The sequence below is a fragment of the Mirounga angustirostris genome, unplaced genomic scaffold (assembly GCF_029215605.1).
Source record: "Mirounga angustirostris isolate CCGP_5_RB_7025 unplaced genomic scaffold, mMirAng1.0.hap1 SCAF_6, whole genome shotgun sequence".
Taxonomy (NCBI): Eukaryota; Metazoa; Chordata; class Mammalia; order Carnivora; family Phocidae; genus Mirounga; species Mirounga angustirostris.
Window position 1 is genome coordinate 32,595,270 of NW_026991714.1, and position 18,281 is coordinate 32,613,550.

Here is an 18,281-nt window from a genome sequence, read left to right on the forward strand (position 1 = left end):
GAGAGAGAAACGCGCACGCACGTGGGGGGAGGGGCAGAGGAAGAGAACCTATGAGATGCTGGTATATTCTGTTTCTTACTGTGAAATGTGTTCGACTAGTGAGAATTCATTGTTCTGTGCTGTTATGGCATGTGTACTTTTCTCTGAATATATTTTATTTTAATAAGAAGTTACAAAATAAAAATAATAACAGCTCTCACCTCACTGTATTATTTTATAGTTTAAATTAAAACCCATTAGAATGTAAACTCCATGAGGACAGTAATTTTAATCTTTTTCTTTTCACTGCTATATACCCAGGATTAGAGCATGACCTGGTATATAGTGATCACCCAAAACATTTTTCACACATGAATGATAATATAGCACATGCTGATTTCATCACCCGCCACAGAATACAAATGCTCTAAATATTAGACATTACTATCAATAGTATAGTTTTATCATTGCTTGAGACAAGTAGGTCATTTTTCTCTTAAAGCAGTGTAACATAGACAACTGTGTTTTAACATGAGGTATCCATTATCTCATGTTTCTAAGTTCATCTCTCCATTTGATCAATGGTGGTAAAGAAATCAATGGCCACAGGTGAACTTTACTCCATGGACTTACAATAGGGAGTTGAAGTTGAAAATTTACCTTGATTTTATGCAGCCTGAGTTAATGATTTGTGCTGTTGCTATTGTTGCCCTTATAAGTTATCGTGTTCTTATTGGACTCTGGCATGAAAAGTATTGTCAATTAACAGAGTTGTGTTATTTTAGAATTATTTGAAAATATTTTAAATGAAATATAAGTTTTTTTACAAAGACACTTCGAAAGATGTTGTAAATAATTAACTTTTTCTTCAGGCAAAGTATTGTGTACTTAATGAGTCCCTAGTGCTTTAGAATTGTTAATATCTTTGTTGGGCACACCACTGAAGATGAGGTCAAAAGAGTCGGCTTTTATCATCATATTAATCATCTCAGGAGAACTCTATGCAGAAGGTAAAACTAATTTTTCATATTCCTTATTCTCTAAGAATTATAAAGGGAAATTCTAACATTCATTTAACTTGAACTTGTATAGTCTTTCATTTTTGTGTATCAATTTTATAAAAAGCATACTTCTTATAATTTGTTATAAATACTCAAGCAGATTTTTTTTTCCTTTGGGCATAACTAGTAAACTATTATTATAGTGACAAACTTAGAAAAACAAGAGACAAAAAAGAAAAAAAAGCAGCTTTGTATCTCTAGGTTTTGTGACATAGGAGGTGAGGATCTAAACACTTTAAAGGATTTTCAGTCTAACAGTACCACCATTTAGAAGTCATATGTTAACCTTAATTCTAATTTCATACTAGAATTTATTCCTAACATTGCACAGCTTGTACAATTTTAATTCTCTGTTCATAAAGTGAGAGCTTAGTGTGGGAAATTTAAAAAAGAAATAGCCATGAATCATCAAGATTTTTGAATCTTCACCCTTTGATTTTTATCCTAATTTATTCATTGGTTGAAATTTGTAAGTAGTGATTAGAAGGAGGGCTGTATAATCGGTTATGCAGATAAGGACACTTTTGAGAGTGAAATGGAGCTCTATTAATAGTTATGTGAGACACCAGTGTAAGTTAGGACTGTCCAAACCAACCCATGGATTCCCTGACTCTTAGAAAGCTTTATAGCCAGAGCTCGGTGTGTGAATAAGTGTGAGTGAAGCAGGCAGTATATAAGTGTGGGTTATTTAGGAATAGTTAATAGTGTTATTAGGCTGTAGGGATAAGAAACAAGAAAGGATAATTAGGTGTCAGCAAGAGTGAATATACAAAAGAGGAAACCACAGCAATAAGACTTTTCTAAAATAAACACCTTAGGGAATCTGTTGAAATAAAATATCCTATGGATTATAATTGCCTTGTGGGTAATAGTTTGCTACAAATTTCCTACCAAAAAGGGTCTGCAATTAAGATTATGAAAGTGAAATAAATAGAATTCATCTTATTTGATACATTCAATTCTATAATAAGATAATTTTTGCATGAATAGTTTCCTTTGGTTTTATTTTTCTGTCTAAATAGGGAAAAACCAGCTGATATAATTCTCTGTCATCTATATACCATGAAGACATTGCATTTCCTCAGGATGCCTGGGTGGCTCAGTTGGTTAAGCATCTATCTTCAGCTCAGGTCATGATCTCAGGGTCCTGGGATCAAGTCCTGCATTGGGCTCCTTGCTCAGCGGGAGCAAGCAAGGAGCCCTCTTCCTGTCCCTCCCCCTGCTTGTGCTCTCTCTCTCTGACAAATAAATAATAAAATCTTAAAAAAAAAAAGACATTGCATTTCCCAGATAATTTCCTAATTATTATATGGTTATAATCTTCTTTTACACAAACAAACAAGGTAACAATAATCTCATATTTCCATGCTTTCTCTCATCCCCATTAGGAATATTAGGGGCAAGAATTGAATTAATGGTACTTCTCATTTTGTAGCAGGCAATCATCATTGGCCTATGAAAGGTTCCACTTTTGCTTTATTTATACACTTCCTCCCTTTATCCCTGACCTTGAATTCCGTTTCCCCTAGCATCAAACTGATAATGGAGCCATTATCGTGTGTTTGATATATTCTTAAATACAATATGTAACTATCTTTCTGAATTATGTCTTGTTTTGTGTATGTGCTTTACATTCACATAAATGAAAGCTTGACATCAATTCGACCTCTGTACTGTTTTGTCTTACTTGCTATCATTTAAATACATTTCCATGTTGCTGAATCTATTCTGTTGCTTTTAACTGCTGCATAGTGTTTCAGATATTTTACTTATCCATCTTACTTGTGATGGACACATCATTACCTCTAATTTCCTTCTAACCACAAATAACGTTTAGAATTATGAATGTGTCATATAATCACCTTATTTCTTTGTTATAATTCGTCCTGTATATGTTCACATGTGTGTTAACAATACTGTGTTGTCTATTTGAAAATTGCTAAGAGAGCAGTCCTAAAAAGTGCTCATCACAAGGGAAAAAAAACTGTAACTCTGTGGTGAGAGATGTTAACTAGATTTATTGTGAGATCATTTTGCAATATGTGCAAATATACATGTGGAACCATTGTGCTGTATATCCAAAACTAGTATAATGTTATACATCAATTATACCTCAATAAAAAATTATGTCAGTACATATAATATTTACTTATGTGTGACAGGCTTCTTTCACTAAGTAATATGTTTGTGAGATTCACTATTCAGCATTCACCACTGCTGCATGATATTCAGCATTGTATTGCTGTATAATATTCCATTGAATGCATGTCTAAATTGTGTTTATCTCTTCTTCCATGGAATGGGCATTGGGATTGTTTCCAGTTTGGGACTACATGAATAGTGCTGCTGTGAACATTCTTTTACATGTCTTTGAGTGCACAGATAAATACTTTTATTCCTTCTTTCATTTTGTTGATGTGGTGTGTAACATTGACCAATTTTCGTATGTTGAACCATCCTTGCATTCCAAGGATAAAGCCCACTTACTCATGGATCCTTTTAATATGCTGCTGAATTCTGGTTGCTAGTATTTTGTTGAGAATTTTTGCAGCAGTGTTCATAAGGGATGAGTGCTTTTTAAAAATGGCATGTGTACATTCTGCCTTAATATTGCCAAAGAAAGCTGAGTACTTTTTATGAGGTCTGTGACCATTTACATGTCCTGTTTTGTAAAGCTCTTGCTCGAACAAGATTTTTAAATTTATTAAATAAGATTTTTTTTAACTTATTTTTTTATTTTTAAATTATTTTCTTATTATTTATAATTATTATTTTTTAATTAGTTTTCTGTCTTTTTCTTTAAAAAAAACCATTCATTTCAAAATTTTGTGGGTTTGCCTATTTAAGTAGAACTTCATCTATTCTAGAACCCTGCTGTCCAATATGGTGGCCACATACAGCTATTGAAATGTGGTTAGTCCAAATTGGGATGGGCTGTAAGTATAAATATACTCTGGAGTTCAGACTTAGTAAGAAAAAAATGAAAAACATTTTTAATATTTTAATGGGTTAAATAAAACATATTATTAAAATTAACTTCAACTGTTCCTTTTATTGATGTGACTACTAGAAATTTTAAAATTACATATGCAGCTTGCATTATATGTCTATGAGAAAGTGCTGTGTTACAAAGTTAGGGAAAGCTTCCCTGAGGAAGTAGCCTGACCAGTTTTATTCTGACTGTTGGTTATTGGGGTTGCTAGCAGATTAATTCTGACTGAAAAAGATTGCCACAGAATCCCCTTAAAATTCAGGTAATAAATATAAGTACAAGTTAAGTCACTGCAAACACTTTGAATTTAAATATTTACTGCCATTTGATCACACATTCCATGGTTTTAGATATGTTTTTCAGTTTTCAGCTTGATATTTACTCATTTCAGAGAAACCCTGTGGTCTTCCTAGTGTGGAAAATGGAAGGATTGCCCAATATTACTATTCTTTTAAAAACTATTACTTTCCAATGAGAATAAATGAAAAACTGTTGTTTTCCTGCTTGGCTGGTTATACCACTGAAACTGGGAAACAAGAGGAGCGAATCACATGTACCCGAGAGGGCTGGTCTCCAGAACCACGTTGCTTCAGTGAGTCTGTGGGCTGTGTCCACAAAATGTTTATAATATTTAAAGAGATCAGTCCATAAAGGTCCAAGAAAACCTGGTGGGTGGTGAAACCTTTTGGTCGATAAGAACAAATTACTGGCCCACTGTCTCTTTTACAAAATGAAGACGTATTTTGGAATTCTGTAAATAATATTTCTTATTAAAATGTTATTGTCTTTGTTTTTAACAGTACCCTGTAAAGAGAATACAGATAATTATTGAAAATGGTATTATCATATTGCAAGAAACAGATGCAAATGAGTTACTTTAAGGAATGAGGAACTTATACAGATAATAATGCATAGGAAGCCAGAAAAATGCTTGACACTGGACTTAGGAAGAATAAAATTGTTACTCCAGTGTTTTATCCTTTGAGAGACTCATCTCTCCTTTGTGTGCCAACTTCTCCCACAAATTCAGAAAAATGTGTTTTCTGAATTTTGAGTTCAAATTTAGAAAAAGGAAATCTGATTGGTTCATCTCATTATTTCATGCCAGGCTACCCTATGGTCAAACTATTAATGGGCTTCCATTAGATCAGCTGACCTCTCTTGAATAAAAGATTCTCTAAGCTCTGTTTTGCAGAGTAGAGGCTTTAGTTGGGTTTGTTTCATTAAGAAGAGGAAATGAGTATGATGGTTACCATGCTTGATATATCTAGTGAACATATCCATTTAGGATAATTATCCTTTCCATGACTTGAGAACAGACCATAAATTTAAGCATTGCACTTTTAGTATCAACATAGACCACAGATTAACTCAAAGAAAGAAAGAAATGTTCATAACTAGAGCTTAAAAATAAATTAAACATTAGCAAGAGCTTTGAAATAGGCACCAGAAGAGAACTCATGGTTAGCATGTAGTCTAATGGTTAAGATATAACCTCTGCTGTTCACCTGCCTGCATTTGAATTCTGATCCACTATTGGAAAGTGAGCATTGTGAGCCTAAGTTTCTCATCTATAAAATGGGCATAAACCTTGCTCACTAAGATAATCCATATAAAGTGCTTGCCACACAGCAAGTACTACATATATTTAAACTAATATTAACCTTGGACAAGTCTCTTAACCTTTCTGAATTGGTTTGTTATGAGGGTCTAATAGTAGGGCTTAAAAAAATTACTGAGCTCATTCAGTGCTGAGGTACATTTATTATCTAACACAACATTGTTGCAAGTATTTGCTAAAAAATAACTCTGCAAACTCAAAGGTTTTGAGTAACATGTCTATGATTCAGTCATGGTCTACACAGCCTGACTATGGACTGGCCACACGGACTTATTGTGTGGCCAGGTGATCATTTGCTGAGTTAAAAGAAAAAAGAATGAACAAAGTTTTCACATTAAGGTATCTGCAGACTTATTTAAGGACCCATAGGCTGGGTATGTGCTTTTGTTACATGGTGTTAAAAATTGTCAGACACAGTAGATTTAAAAATATTAGGAAGTAAATCCAAATGAAATTCCTTCTATTTGCCATTAATGACAATTAGTTAGTGAAAGAGCTCTGTTATATTTTCTAAAAGTAGATGTGTTAGGGTGGGAGTCACTACAAGAACTGAAGTTAATAACAAAGAATGTCATTGTCAGGTTGAATCAGTTTTGAAGAAATTTGATGCAGAACATGCAGGATAATTCCAAAATTAAATCAAATCAAGGAATTGAGTGAGATTTTTCTCTCTCCTTTAAATTCCAAGAAAAATATTAAACTTTTGCCTTGGTTTTACAACTAAGTAAAAGACAAGCTTAATTTCACCAAATTAAGCAAAGATTTTTTTTCTCATAGAAAAATGCACTAAGCCTGAGCTGAGAAATGGTTACATCTCTGATGCAACATTAATGTACAAAATTCAAGAGAACATGCGTTATGGTTGTAATTCAGGATATAAAACCACTGGAGGAAAGGACGAAGAAGTGGTTCAGTGTCGTGCTGATGGATGGTCTTCGCAACCTACCTGTAAGAAGGAACATGGTATGTGTTTAAGAATCACTTCCTAAAACTGAAGATAAGAGACTGTGAGGCTAGTACTTTCTTATATTGATAGGCATTTTCATTTAATAGAATTAATTTTTCAGTGTGTCTGCAAATGCAAGAAGTTGATATTATATTGTTTTTCTTAAGTGTTCGGTGTTTTCTTAACCCAAGAGTTATCAACTCCCACAACTCACCTACTCCATTAGTTCCTATTTAATTTTTTAAATATTAATAGATTTATTTTTAGAGCAGTTTTGGATTTGCAGAAATATTGAGCAGCTAATACAGAGAGTTCCCATGTATCCCTTCTTGCCCTTGGCCACATACACTTTCCCCTATTATTGCATTTTCATTTAGTGTAGTATATTTGTTGCAACTGATGAGCCAATACTGATACATTAACTGAAGTTCATACTTTAGGGTTCATTCTTTGTCTTATAGATGCTGTGGATTTTGTCCAATGTATAATGACATGTATCCACCATTAAGATATCATATAGAATAGTTTCAATGCCCTAAGAATCCCTTGTGTTCAACCTATTCATCCATTTTTCCCTTCCACCAACCGTTGGCAAACTTTGATCTTTTTTTTTAATTGCGGTAAAATATACATAACATGAAATTTTAACTATTTTTAAGTGTACAATTCAGTAGCATTAAGTACATTCACAATGTTGTATAACCATCACTACTATTTCCAAAACTTTTTCATCAACCCAAACAGGAACTCTGTACCCATTAAACAACAAATCCCTCTATCCCCCACCCTACCCCAGTACCTGGCAACTTCTATTTTCTGTCTCTATCAGTTTCCTTATTTTAGGTACTTTGTATAAGAGGAGTCATGCAATATTATCCTTTTGTGTCTGACTTATTTCACTTAGTATAATGTATTCAAGGTTCATCTGTGTTGTAGCATGCATCAGAATTTAATTTCTTTTTATGGCTAAATAATATTCTACTGTGTATATATGCAAATATATATATACATATATAGATATATCATATATACACATTTTGTTTATCCATTTATCCATTGAGGGACACTTGGGTGGGTGGCAGTTCTTCTAAAAATTAAACATAGAATTACCATAGGATCTAGTGAATAAATGAAATCCTAAAAAAAAAAAAAAAAAAAAAAAGAATGAAATGGAATGGAATGGAATGGAATAGGATGAAAAAAACCTTAAACCTGTTTCTTGCAAATATATAACTTACTGTTTCCTTTATTAGAGAAGAATTTGAGATAATGCCCATTATCTTTATTGGTAAACCAGTATCAGATATACTTAAAATAATCCAGTAATTTGAATATGTATACTTTGTTAGTGTGTTTTTAGTTGTTTAAATTGTACAAATCCTCAGATGGCACAGAATCAAAAAAGCTGTACAAGGCTTCAGTTGAATTGTGGCCTTCTGCCAAGTATACTAGACTAGAATTTCAAGAATAGAAGACTGGTGGCATTAAGACACAAGGTGTATAAAAAAAGGAAATAGAGACTCAAAGGCAAACTGGCTATTTTTCAATTTGGCCAAAGGTGGATTCAGCCAAATATGCTGTGAAAATACATTTTGAGATTTCTTTTTAATATCATAGTTTTAGTGATAAATTTCATAAAATAAATAACGTTGATTTTTTTTTTAGAAACATGTTTGGTCCCTGAATTATACCATGGAAATTATTCCACAACGCAGAAAACATTCAAAGTGAAGGACAAAGTACAATATGAATGTGCTGCTGGCTACTATACAGTTGGAGGCAAGAAGACCGAGGAGGTAGAATGTCACACATATGGATGGTCTCTCACACCAAAATGTACCAGTAGGTTCTCATTTTAAAGACAATCTAGTCTCATTTGAAAAACTTTCTCTCGTCCAGAAGTGTATATATATTGTCACACTCATGTTTCATTTTTCATACTTTTTGGGGGGCTTTTTTTGCTTCTGGTTTTAATTATTTTGATCATAGGCTTCGATCATTTAAAGCTCTCAAATAGAAAAAGAATTTCTCTTAGCTCAGATAATTAAATTAAAATAAACCTAATGATATTTAATAAATATAGGAATTGACAAGTTTTGTTATATATAACAACATATGGCAAATTTACTAATTTCTATTCCAGATATGGTATATAAGTAGTAGGTGAATTCTATTCAACAGAAAAAATAACACTCTTTTGTATTTTATTTGTTCTTTCATTTTAGAATTAAAGTGCTCTTTAAGATTAATAGAAAATGGTTATTTTCATCCTATAAAGCAAACATATGAAGAAGGAGATGTAGTTCAGTTTTTCTGTCATAAAAATTATCATCTAAGTGGATCTGACTTAATTCAGTGCTATAACTTTGGTTGGTACCCAGAATCTCCTGTATGTGAAGGTAATTTTTAAAATTTCACACTCGTACAAATAAAATACCATGTCTTAATCAGCTTTAATTTCTATAAAAAAATGTTTCTGATGATATCTTTTTTTTTTACTTTATTGAGAGAGACAGAGAGAGAGCATGAGAGAGAGGAGGGTCAGAGAGAGAAGCAGACCCCCTGCTGAGCAGGGAGCCCGATGCGGGACTCGATCCAGGGACTCCAGGATCATGACCTGAGCCGAAGGCAGTTGCTTAACCAACTGAGCCACCCAGGCGCCCCTGTTTCTGATGATATCTAATTCTTGTCCTGAGTGCTTTTTTTTTTTAAGTTGCAGAGGCAGAATTTAGTGATTTATCAGTTGCACACAACACCCAGTGCTCATTACTTCAAGTACTTTCCTTAAAATGCCCATCCCCCAGTTACCCCATCCCCCCACCCACCTTCCTTCCAGCAACCCTCAGTTTGTTTCCTAGAATTCAGTGTCTCCTATGGTTTGCCTCCCTCTCCGTTTTCATCTTATTTTATTTTTCCTTCCCTTCCCCTATGTTCATCTGTTTTGTTTCTGAAATTCCACATATGAGTGAAATCATATAGTGTTTGTCTTTCTCTGACTGAGGTACAATTACTCAGCCATCAAAAAGAAGGAAATCTTGGGGCGCCTGGGTGGCTCAGTTGGTTAAGCGACTGTCTTCGGCTCAGGTCATGATCCTGGAATCCCTGGATCGAGTCCCGCATCGGGCTCCCTGCTCGGCGGGGAGTCTGCTTCTCCCTCTGACTCTCCTCCCTCTCATGCTCTATCTCATTCTCTCTCAAATAAATGAATAAAATCTTAAAAAAAAAAAAAAAAAGAAGGAAATCTTGCCATTTGCAACGACGTGGATGGAACTAGAGGATATTATGCGGAGTGCTATTTTTAAAAATACGTATGGTCTTTTAAATCATTGTTAGATATTTTCAGCAATATTTAATCTGGAAGAAATCTTAAATTTTACATTAGTTTGTAGAGTGGATATAACTTTTAAACTCTCTTATTATAATGAATAAATTTTATTTATTGGGAATTACTAGACCCAATTATCCCAAGCTGGCAGCTTTGTGAGGGTTCTTTCCTATTTGGCTACATATTTCCTGATGTGAAAAAACAGTCTTCAAAATGGTGGGGGTAAAGAACAGAAAAATCAGCAGAATATTACCCAGAGTAAAAATGAAAACTATGGTCCTCGAGTAAGAGCTCTCCTAAAATGTAATGTCTATGGTAAGTTTCTACCACTGGACATGTCCAAGCAAATAGTATGATCACCTACTGGGAAACAACAATTCAAGCATCATTTAAACATACCCTACAATGAGATATGAAGGAAGTCCAAGCCTAGCAGAGGGAACAAATTTGAAAAAGTAATTGACACAATGTGACAAATATAATAAAGTCAGGTATAAAGTATTTGAACAAACACTGAAGATTTTGATTGGTATGGTGTGGGATAGCATTTTTGGAGGTGATGGATAACATTTGAACTGAAAGATAAGTAGGAGTTTGAGGATTGGGGGGATGGGGAGAGGTAAAGGTCTTGATAGTCTCTATTTTCTCTGTAGTATAGAAATTAATGTCATTATTGATAGATAAGAGGAAGACAGGAAAGTAGAACTTGGAAGAGGGGGTGAAAATTTGAAGCAAATGCTAGGAGGGGAGGGAGATGACCAGGGGTATGAGATGAGATTGCCCAGAATGATCCTAATTCTTTAAATGCACCAAATGATAACTTCAACGTTTTTATTTTTGTTTTGAATTTTCCGGTCCTGCCCAAGAGCTTGGTCTAACAGTAGAGAAGAAGATTGTTAGCAAATTGTCTATAGCATGTTATTTCAGAAATAAATGGTAAACCTACTTAATAGCTACTCCACCCCCCCATCCAAATTAGCATGCCAATGTGCCTGTTATTTTCTCTAGTAAATAGTCATTAGATGTAGGGTAGGCAGTGCAGTTGGCTGAATAATAATAAATTACATCCTAATCCCCAGAACCAGTGAATGTTACCTTACTTATATGGCTAGAGGGACTTTGCACATGTGATAAAGTTAAAGATCTTGAGGTTGGAATAATTTCTGGGATTATCCATGTGGACCCTAAATATAATCACAAGACTTTTTATAAGAGGGAGGCAGAGGGAAATTTGACTACAGAAGTGGAATAGAGATGTGACAATGGAATGGAAGCAAGAGGATGGAGCAATAGGAGGAAAGGTCATGTGCCTAGGAATGCATGCAGCCTCCAGAAGCTTGAAAAGGTGAAGAAGCTGATTCATAAAACTTGAAGAAGGAATGCAGCTCTTCTGACAACTTGATTTTAGCCCAGTGAAACTGATTCTGGACTTTCGGCTTCCAGAACTGTAAGAGAATAAATGTGTGCTATTTTAAGCCACTTAATTATAATAATTTGTCACAACAGCAATAGAAAATTAAGACAGTCTGTGTTTTAGAATACTGAAGGACAGATTTTATTTAATTCATATAGACATAGGTACAAGAACAGATCCACCATAATTTACTTACTTCAGAAGTTTCAGTTTATTTATCTATGAGAGAAATAATTATCCCTGCTTAATAAAGTTATTTTAGGATTAGAGGAGATAATGAATGCTGTTTTAATTTTCTTGCTTTTTTAGTTTTCTATTGGTGCATAACAATGCCATTACAAATTTAGCAGCTTAAAACAGCACACTTGTATTATTTCATAATTTCTGTAGGAGTCTGAGCCTAACTTATCTGGCTCCTCTGCCCTCCTGTTGAACAAAGCTGCAATAAAATGTCAGCTGGGGCTTCAGTCTCATCTGAGGCTTGACTAGGGAAGAATCTGCTTTCAAACTCATGGTTATTGGTAGCACTGAGTACTTGGCAGACAGCTGAACTGAGAGCCTCAATTTCTTCTTGGCTGCCAGCTGGAGGCAGCCCTCTGCCCCTTGCCTCCCCATTTGGGAGCTTACAATGTGGGGGCTTGCTTTTTATCAAAATCAGCAGGAAAAGGGTCTCTCAGCAAGAATGGCCTTACTATACTCTGTTGCATATCATGCATATATAATCACATACTCCCATCTTCTTTGCTGCATTCATTGGTTAGAAGCAAGTCACAACTCCTGCTTATGAGGAGGGTTATCACACAAGGAGGTGAACATCAAAAACATCAAAAGTGGAGATCAAGGGGTGACCCTAGGGTCTGTCTTCCATACTTCCTATGGTACTTGGCTCTACAAATGTGCTTATTAAATCTACATATTATTTTTTGTAATTATATGACTAAATACGGTGATTTTTTTTAATAAGGAAGAAGAAATCGATGTCCTCCTCCGCCTCTGCCTCTAAACTCCAAAATTCAAACATATTCAACAACTTATCGTGATGGAGAAACAGTTCATGTAGAATGTGAACTTAATTTTGAGATACAAGGATCAGAAGAAATACGTTGTAAAAATGGAAAATGGACAGAACCTCCAAAATGCATTGGTTAGCAACACCTTAATCAGCTTTCCCTAAGATGAAGTCTGCGTGTGTAGCTAAATGGTCTCTTCTCTTTAATTTGTCTCTTTTCAGAAGAAAAGGAGAAGACAGCCTGTGGGGACCCACCCTTCATTGAGAATGGTACAGCAAACCTGGACTCTACGATTTATTACAATGGGGACAAAGTGGCATATGAATGTAAAAGTGGGTATCATCTTCGTGGATCAACAGAAATAACTTGTAAACGTGGAAAGTGGACACATCCTCCTGAGTGTGTTGGTATGTATGCTACACTTACCAGCAATAGCTAAGCCTGTTGTGTAAAAATTTTTCATTTTCCTTATTTAATCCGTGTTATTTCTTAGAAAACACACTGATTCAGCACCTACTCTGCTACTTTTTGTGTGTGTATGCAGCCTTCTGTAGAATTTAACCCAATATAAAGAATTGGGAAACTAAAAAAAATTTTTTGAATATACATTAGTGCTAACTAAGCACTCTTATCTGATCTGTTTGACACCATGACTTCTGAGCTTTAGATGAAAGCACATAAGTAACAGTGGAATGGGTGACTGGCCATGATCATGATCTACTTTCTCTCCCTTCATGTCCTACAAAGTCATGTTAGAGCACTCTGTTCCTGCCTTTGGGTCAATCCTTCTGATATTACTTATGCATCTGGCCAGTTTGAGCCCTATACTATACATTCTGAGACCTGTCCCTGGTCTTTGGTTTCACTAACGCACAACCAGGCTATGGTCGCACCCACTCCTGGGTGCTACCTTTCCTGTCACCCTTCTTATTTCTTGATCTCTACTAGAACGATCTCCACAAACATGTTTACTTAAGATATTTATTGCATAAGAGAAAAGCTATTAAGGATGCTAAAGAAATGAGCAGAGTAAGAGAAAAACTAAAGAGAGAAAAAGTAGACAATTTCATCCATGGGTTGACTGAGATCTGGGATAAAAAGAATGAGAATTAAAAAATAAAAGTGGATAATGACAAAAAATAGTTTTAGAATTGACCATAATCTTCAGGTTATTGTTTACCTTTCTATACATTTTAAGAATATCTGTATCATGATTCCTTCATAAGAAAAGTGACAGATAATGTGTTTTTAGGCAAAACATTTACTGTTTATTCTTAGTAAATTTTTAGAATATTTGGTCTGAATAACATTTTTCTCATTTCTGGAGAATTTAGAAATCAACTGTCCTAAACTATGTAATACAAATAATGAGGTACAGTAGTATGAGTAACTATATGATATCCTTAGGTTGTTATAAATTCATATTAATTTTAAAATAACTTCTTTTCTTAGAAAATAATGAGAATTGTAAGCCTCCACCTGATATAATAAATGGGGCTGTTGTTGACGGATTACGGGCAAGCTACACAACAGGGTCCTCAGTGGAATATAGATGCAATGAATATTACTTACTGAGTGGAGCAAAAGTATCTCATTGTGAACAAGGAAGATGGTCATCCCCACCTATTTGCTTAGGTAAGACAGAGAATGCATTGTATTTTTTTTTTAATTTTCCCAGCTCTATTGAGATACAATTGACATAATATGAATTTAAGGTGTACAATGCCATGAGTTGATACATATATATATGTTTTGAAATGATTACCACAATAAGGTTAATTAACATTCCCTTCACTTCACATAGTCATAGTTGTACTACTGTTGTTCTTGTCATTATGATGAGTGCATTTAAGATCTACTCTCTTGGCAACGTTCAAGTATTCAAAACAATATTGTTAACTATAGTCACCATTATGTACGTTAGATCCCTAGAACTTATTCCTTTCATAACAACCCATTGAATTTCTCATACCATTACATTTTTATTTTTATGTTATTTTTTATGTAACATTTTATAGCATGGAAATGATGATTTTTGTATAAATCTTTTTTTCCAAAGTGTTTTTCCTTCTCATTTTTGTAAGCAGAATATCTAATATCAGAGGGTCTAAAACTACATTAGTTCTTACCTACTACTTTTTTAAAATTGTGGTAAAATTTGAACAACAGAACTTTACCATGTTAGCCATTTTTAAGTGTGCATTTCAATGGCCTTAAGTAGATTCACATTTTTGTGACTGATTACTTTTTTCCTAACTGATATCCTCAGCATCTCTCCCTATATTGTCCCCAGAATGTCATTTGGAGAGAATAATCAATCCAATTCTTTCCTTAGTAGAGCATATTGTTAATAGCTTTCTTGGCTGTCAATTCCTCACTTGAATGGTCACCTTTGTTCTATTTTGTTGAGCAAATAAAAACATGTTTATGATTATTTTAAATGTATTTTGAATTAAGACATGGTGTAACTAACATTAATGATTCAAGTGGAGAATTAGGAGAGCTATCTAAATAATTATCTCGTTTGAGATAACTTTCAGAACATAATATTCACCTTTCATTTCAAGCTTACAGATTTGCCTCATTTTTTAATTTTGCTAGTCAGAATTACATTTAAAAGTAATGTAATTGGTCACTACAGTTGCAATGAACTTGTTACGTTGTGACTTTTACAAATAGGTAATGGTATCATAAACTTTCTCTAAGTTAAAATAAAATAGTCACTTAATTATAAATATTAGCATTTCAAACTATAAATGCAAATCATTGTTATTTACCAAAAAAATTAATAAATATGTAGAAGCAACTAGAAGAAAACAGAAAATATCAGTAACTTGGGCTGAAACAAATGCTATTAATGACTTAGATAATGGTTTTTTAAACCTTTTTATACACACACACACACACAACACATATTTACAAAAAATATATGCTGTCATGAGAGGCTATTTAACTTGTTTTTTTCCCACAAACTATATTATGAACATGGTTGGATATACTTCTACAATATACATTTTAATGGCTGCCTAGTATTCCATAATGCAGATATGCCATAATTAAATTAGTCACTTTTTGATGGAAGTTTAGTGCGTTTTCAACATTGCCAAATTGTCCTTCAGAAAGTTAATCTGATTTACAACTCTACCATCAGTGGATTAAAGAGTAGTTGTCTTAATACTTGTCAACTTGAATATTTTAATCTTCATATATTGTTAACCCAACATTAAAATTATTTTAATTTGGTTTATTTAAGTGCTAATCAATTGAGTTTATTTTCATTTGATTTAAGTATTAATATATTAACTTTTAAATATATTAATATCTTTCATTTGGTTTATTTAAGTATACTCAATTGAGCATTTTTCAATTTTCTAGTGGCCAGAGGATGTTTTATTCAATGACTTTGATTTTTCATACTTGTAATAAAAGTTTTATTTACATAAATTATATTATTCATTTGACAATGATGCAAGATACAATGATGTATATTGCAACCATTTTTATTTTCCTGTTATTTTATTTATTTATATTGTTTATGTATATATCTATATGTTTAAATTTTAAGTCTTAAGCTCTTTCAACATCTCCTTTGTGGCTTCTCTATTCCAAGTCATTCTTAGCTGCTGATCTCGTTCAAATTCAGATATGTCTACCTATAGCTTTTCTATTGCTCTCATATTTTCATAAAGGTTTTTGATATTAAGTTTTTGATGATGTGACTGATAATGCATTGAATGGAAATACAGTCATCTCTGAGGATAAAGACTAGAAAGGTTTAAGGAAATCTATCATTCTGTTTCTGGAAAAATTGCCTCTAGACACATAGACTTGGTGCTAATAAATCAAAGCAAATACTGAATGGGGGAAGATTATTTATTGTCATTAGGGCAAGAGGGCAGAGCTTGGTACATCTTATTTATCCTTAGGAACTGCAAGTATTCTCACTACAAATGGGAAAAAATGGTGTGATAAGGAGCAGAATTTTCCATCTGTGATTTATTGTTCCAGACATTATGAACCTTTTTAATCCCCCCCAGTACTGATCTTCCCATCTCATTCTCTCCACCCACTCTGGTCTCCTTGCTCTTCCTCACATAAGCTAAGTATGCTCTCACCTCAGGGATGTTTCCTCTTCCTGGAACACCCTTCCCTCAGAAAATGCCATGGTTCACTCACCTGTGCAAATACTATTTCTTACTTAGGCCTATCACAACCACTTAACTTAAAAGTGTAACTTCTCTTACCTCATCCCTTTTGATAGCCCCTCCTCTCCCTCCACTACTCAGTTCCCATCTTATTTACTGCATGTGGTTTAGAGATGGCCACAGATTATACACCCGTATTTATTATAGTTATTGCTTGTCCATGCGTGTTTCTCCCATTTAGAAGGTATGTTCCATGAGGGTGGGGATCTTTGCTTTGTTCTTTGATGTACCTCAAGTGGTAGGTGTCTCACAAATATTGTACAATAAATACATTTTCTATTTCATGATTTTTATTTTATTTTTTTAAGGTTTATTTATTTATTTTAGAGAGAGAGAGAAAGAAAGAGTATGCGCATGAGTGGGGGAAGGGACAGAGGGAGAGAATCTTCAAGCAGACTCTGCGCTGGGCATGGAGCCCCACCTGGGGCTTGATCTCAAGACCCATGAGATCATGACCTGAGCCAAAACCAAAAGTCAGACACTTAACCAACTGAGCCACAGGCGCCCCTCATGATTTTTATTTTATAGGGAGAAGATCATGCTTAACCTAAGTGATTGTAATATACATATATATGTATACATATATGTATATATATATATTTTTACTGAAGTATAGTTGGCACACAATGTTACATTATTTTGGGGACTACATCATATTGATTCGACAAATCTAAATGTTATGCTATGAGCACCGCCAATGTAGATACCATCAGTCACCATACAATGCAATTACAATACCATTGACTAAATTCCCTCTGCTGTACCTTTTATCCTCATGATTTATTCATCCCATAATCAGAAGCCCATATCTCCCACACCCCTTCACCCATTTTGCCCATTCCTATACCCCCCTTCCTTCTGGCAGCCATCAATTTGTTTTTTTATATATGACTTAATTTCTGGGGGGGTTGTTTATGCGTTTGTTTTATGTTTTAGATTCCACGTAAAAGTAAATCATATGGTATCTGTCTTTCTGTGAATTATTTCACTTAGGATAATACCCTCTAGATACATCTAGTTGTTGTAGATGTCAAGATTTGTTGTTGCAAATGGCAAGATTTCATTCTTTTTAATGGCTGAGTAATATTCCATTACATGGGCACTTGTGTTGCTTCCATATCTTAGCTATTGTAAATAATGCTGCAATAAACATAGGTGTGCATACAGCTTTTTGAATTAGTGTTTTAATTTTCTTTGGGTAAATACCCAGAAGTGGAATTATTGGATCATATAGTATTTCTATTTTTAATTTTTTGAGGGGCCTCCATAATGTTCACCACAGTGGCTGCACCAATTTATATTCCCACCAACACAGCACGAGGGTTTTCCCCCCTCCACATCCTCACCAACATTTGTTACTTCTCTTTTTGATTCTACCCATTCTGATATCTCATTGTGGTTTTGATTTGCATTTCCCTGGTGATGAGTGATGTTGAACATCTTTTCATGCGTCTGTTGGCCATTTATATGTTTTCTTTGGAAAAACGTCTATTCAGGTCCTCTGCCCATTTTGTAATTGGATTATTTGTGTTTTGTGTGTGTTGAGTTGTATAACTTCTTCATATATTTTGGATATTAACCCATTATCAGAAATATCCTTTGCAAATACCTCCTCCCATTCAGTGAGTTGACTTTTTGTTTTGTTGATGGTTTCCTTTGCTGTGCAAAAGCTTTTTATTTTGATGTAGTTCCAATAATTTACATTTGCTTTTGTTTCCCTTGTCTCAG

At 34.1% G+C, this 18,281-nt stretch overlaps 1 protein-coding gene across 1 annotated transcript in view; it reads left to right on the plus strand.

Annotated features, from left to right (window-relative positions):
- The first annotated feature begins 799 nt into the window (after nucleotides 1-799).
- Nucleotides 800-18,281, plus strand: part of F13B (coagulation factor XIII B chain) — a 43,828-nt gene continuing 26,346 nt past the window's right edge. Inside the window, exons 1-8 of the mRNA XM_064595518.1 lie at nucleotides 800-989; nucleotides 4,424-4,624; nucleotides 6,431-6,616; nucleotides 8,265-8,441; nucleotides 8,825-8,998; nucleotides 12,303-12,482; nucleotides 12,570-12,755; nucleotides 13,801-13,983. Coding sequence (XP_064451588.1) covers nucleotides 926-989; nucleotides 4,424-4,624; nucleotides 6,431-6,616; nucleotides 8,265-8,441; nucleotides 8,825-8,998; nucleotides 12,303-12,482; nucleotides 12,570-12,755; nucleotides 13,801-13,983 — 1,351 coding nt within the window. The 5' untranslated portion in view covers nucleotides 800-925. The remainder of the gene's footprint in view (nucleotides 990-4,423; nucleotides 4,625-6,430; nucleotides 6,617-8,264; nucleotides 8,442-8,824; nucleotides 8,999-12,302; nucleotides 12,483-12,569; nucleotides 12,756-13,800; nucleotides 13,984-18,281) is intronic.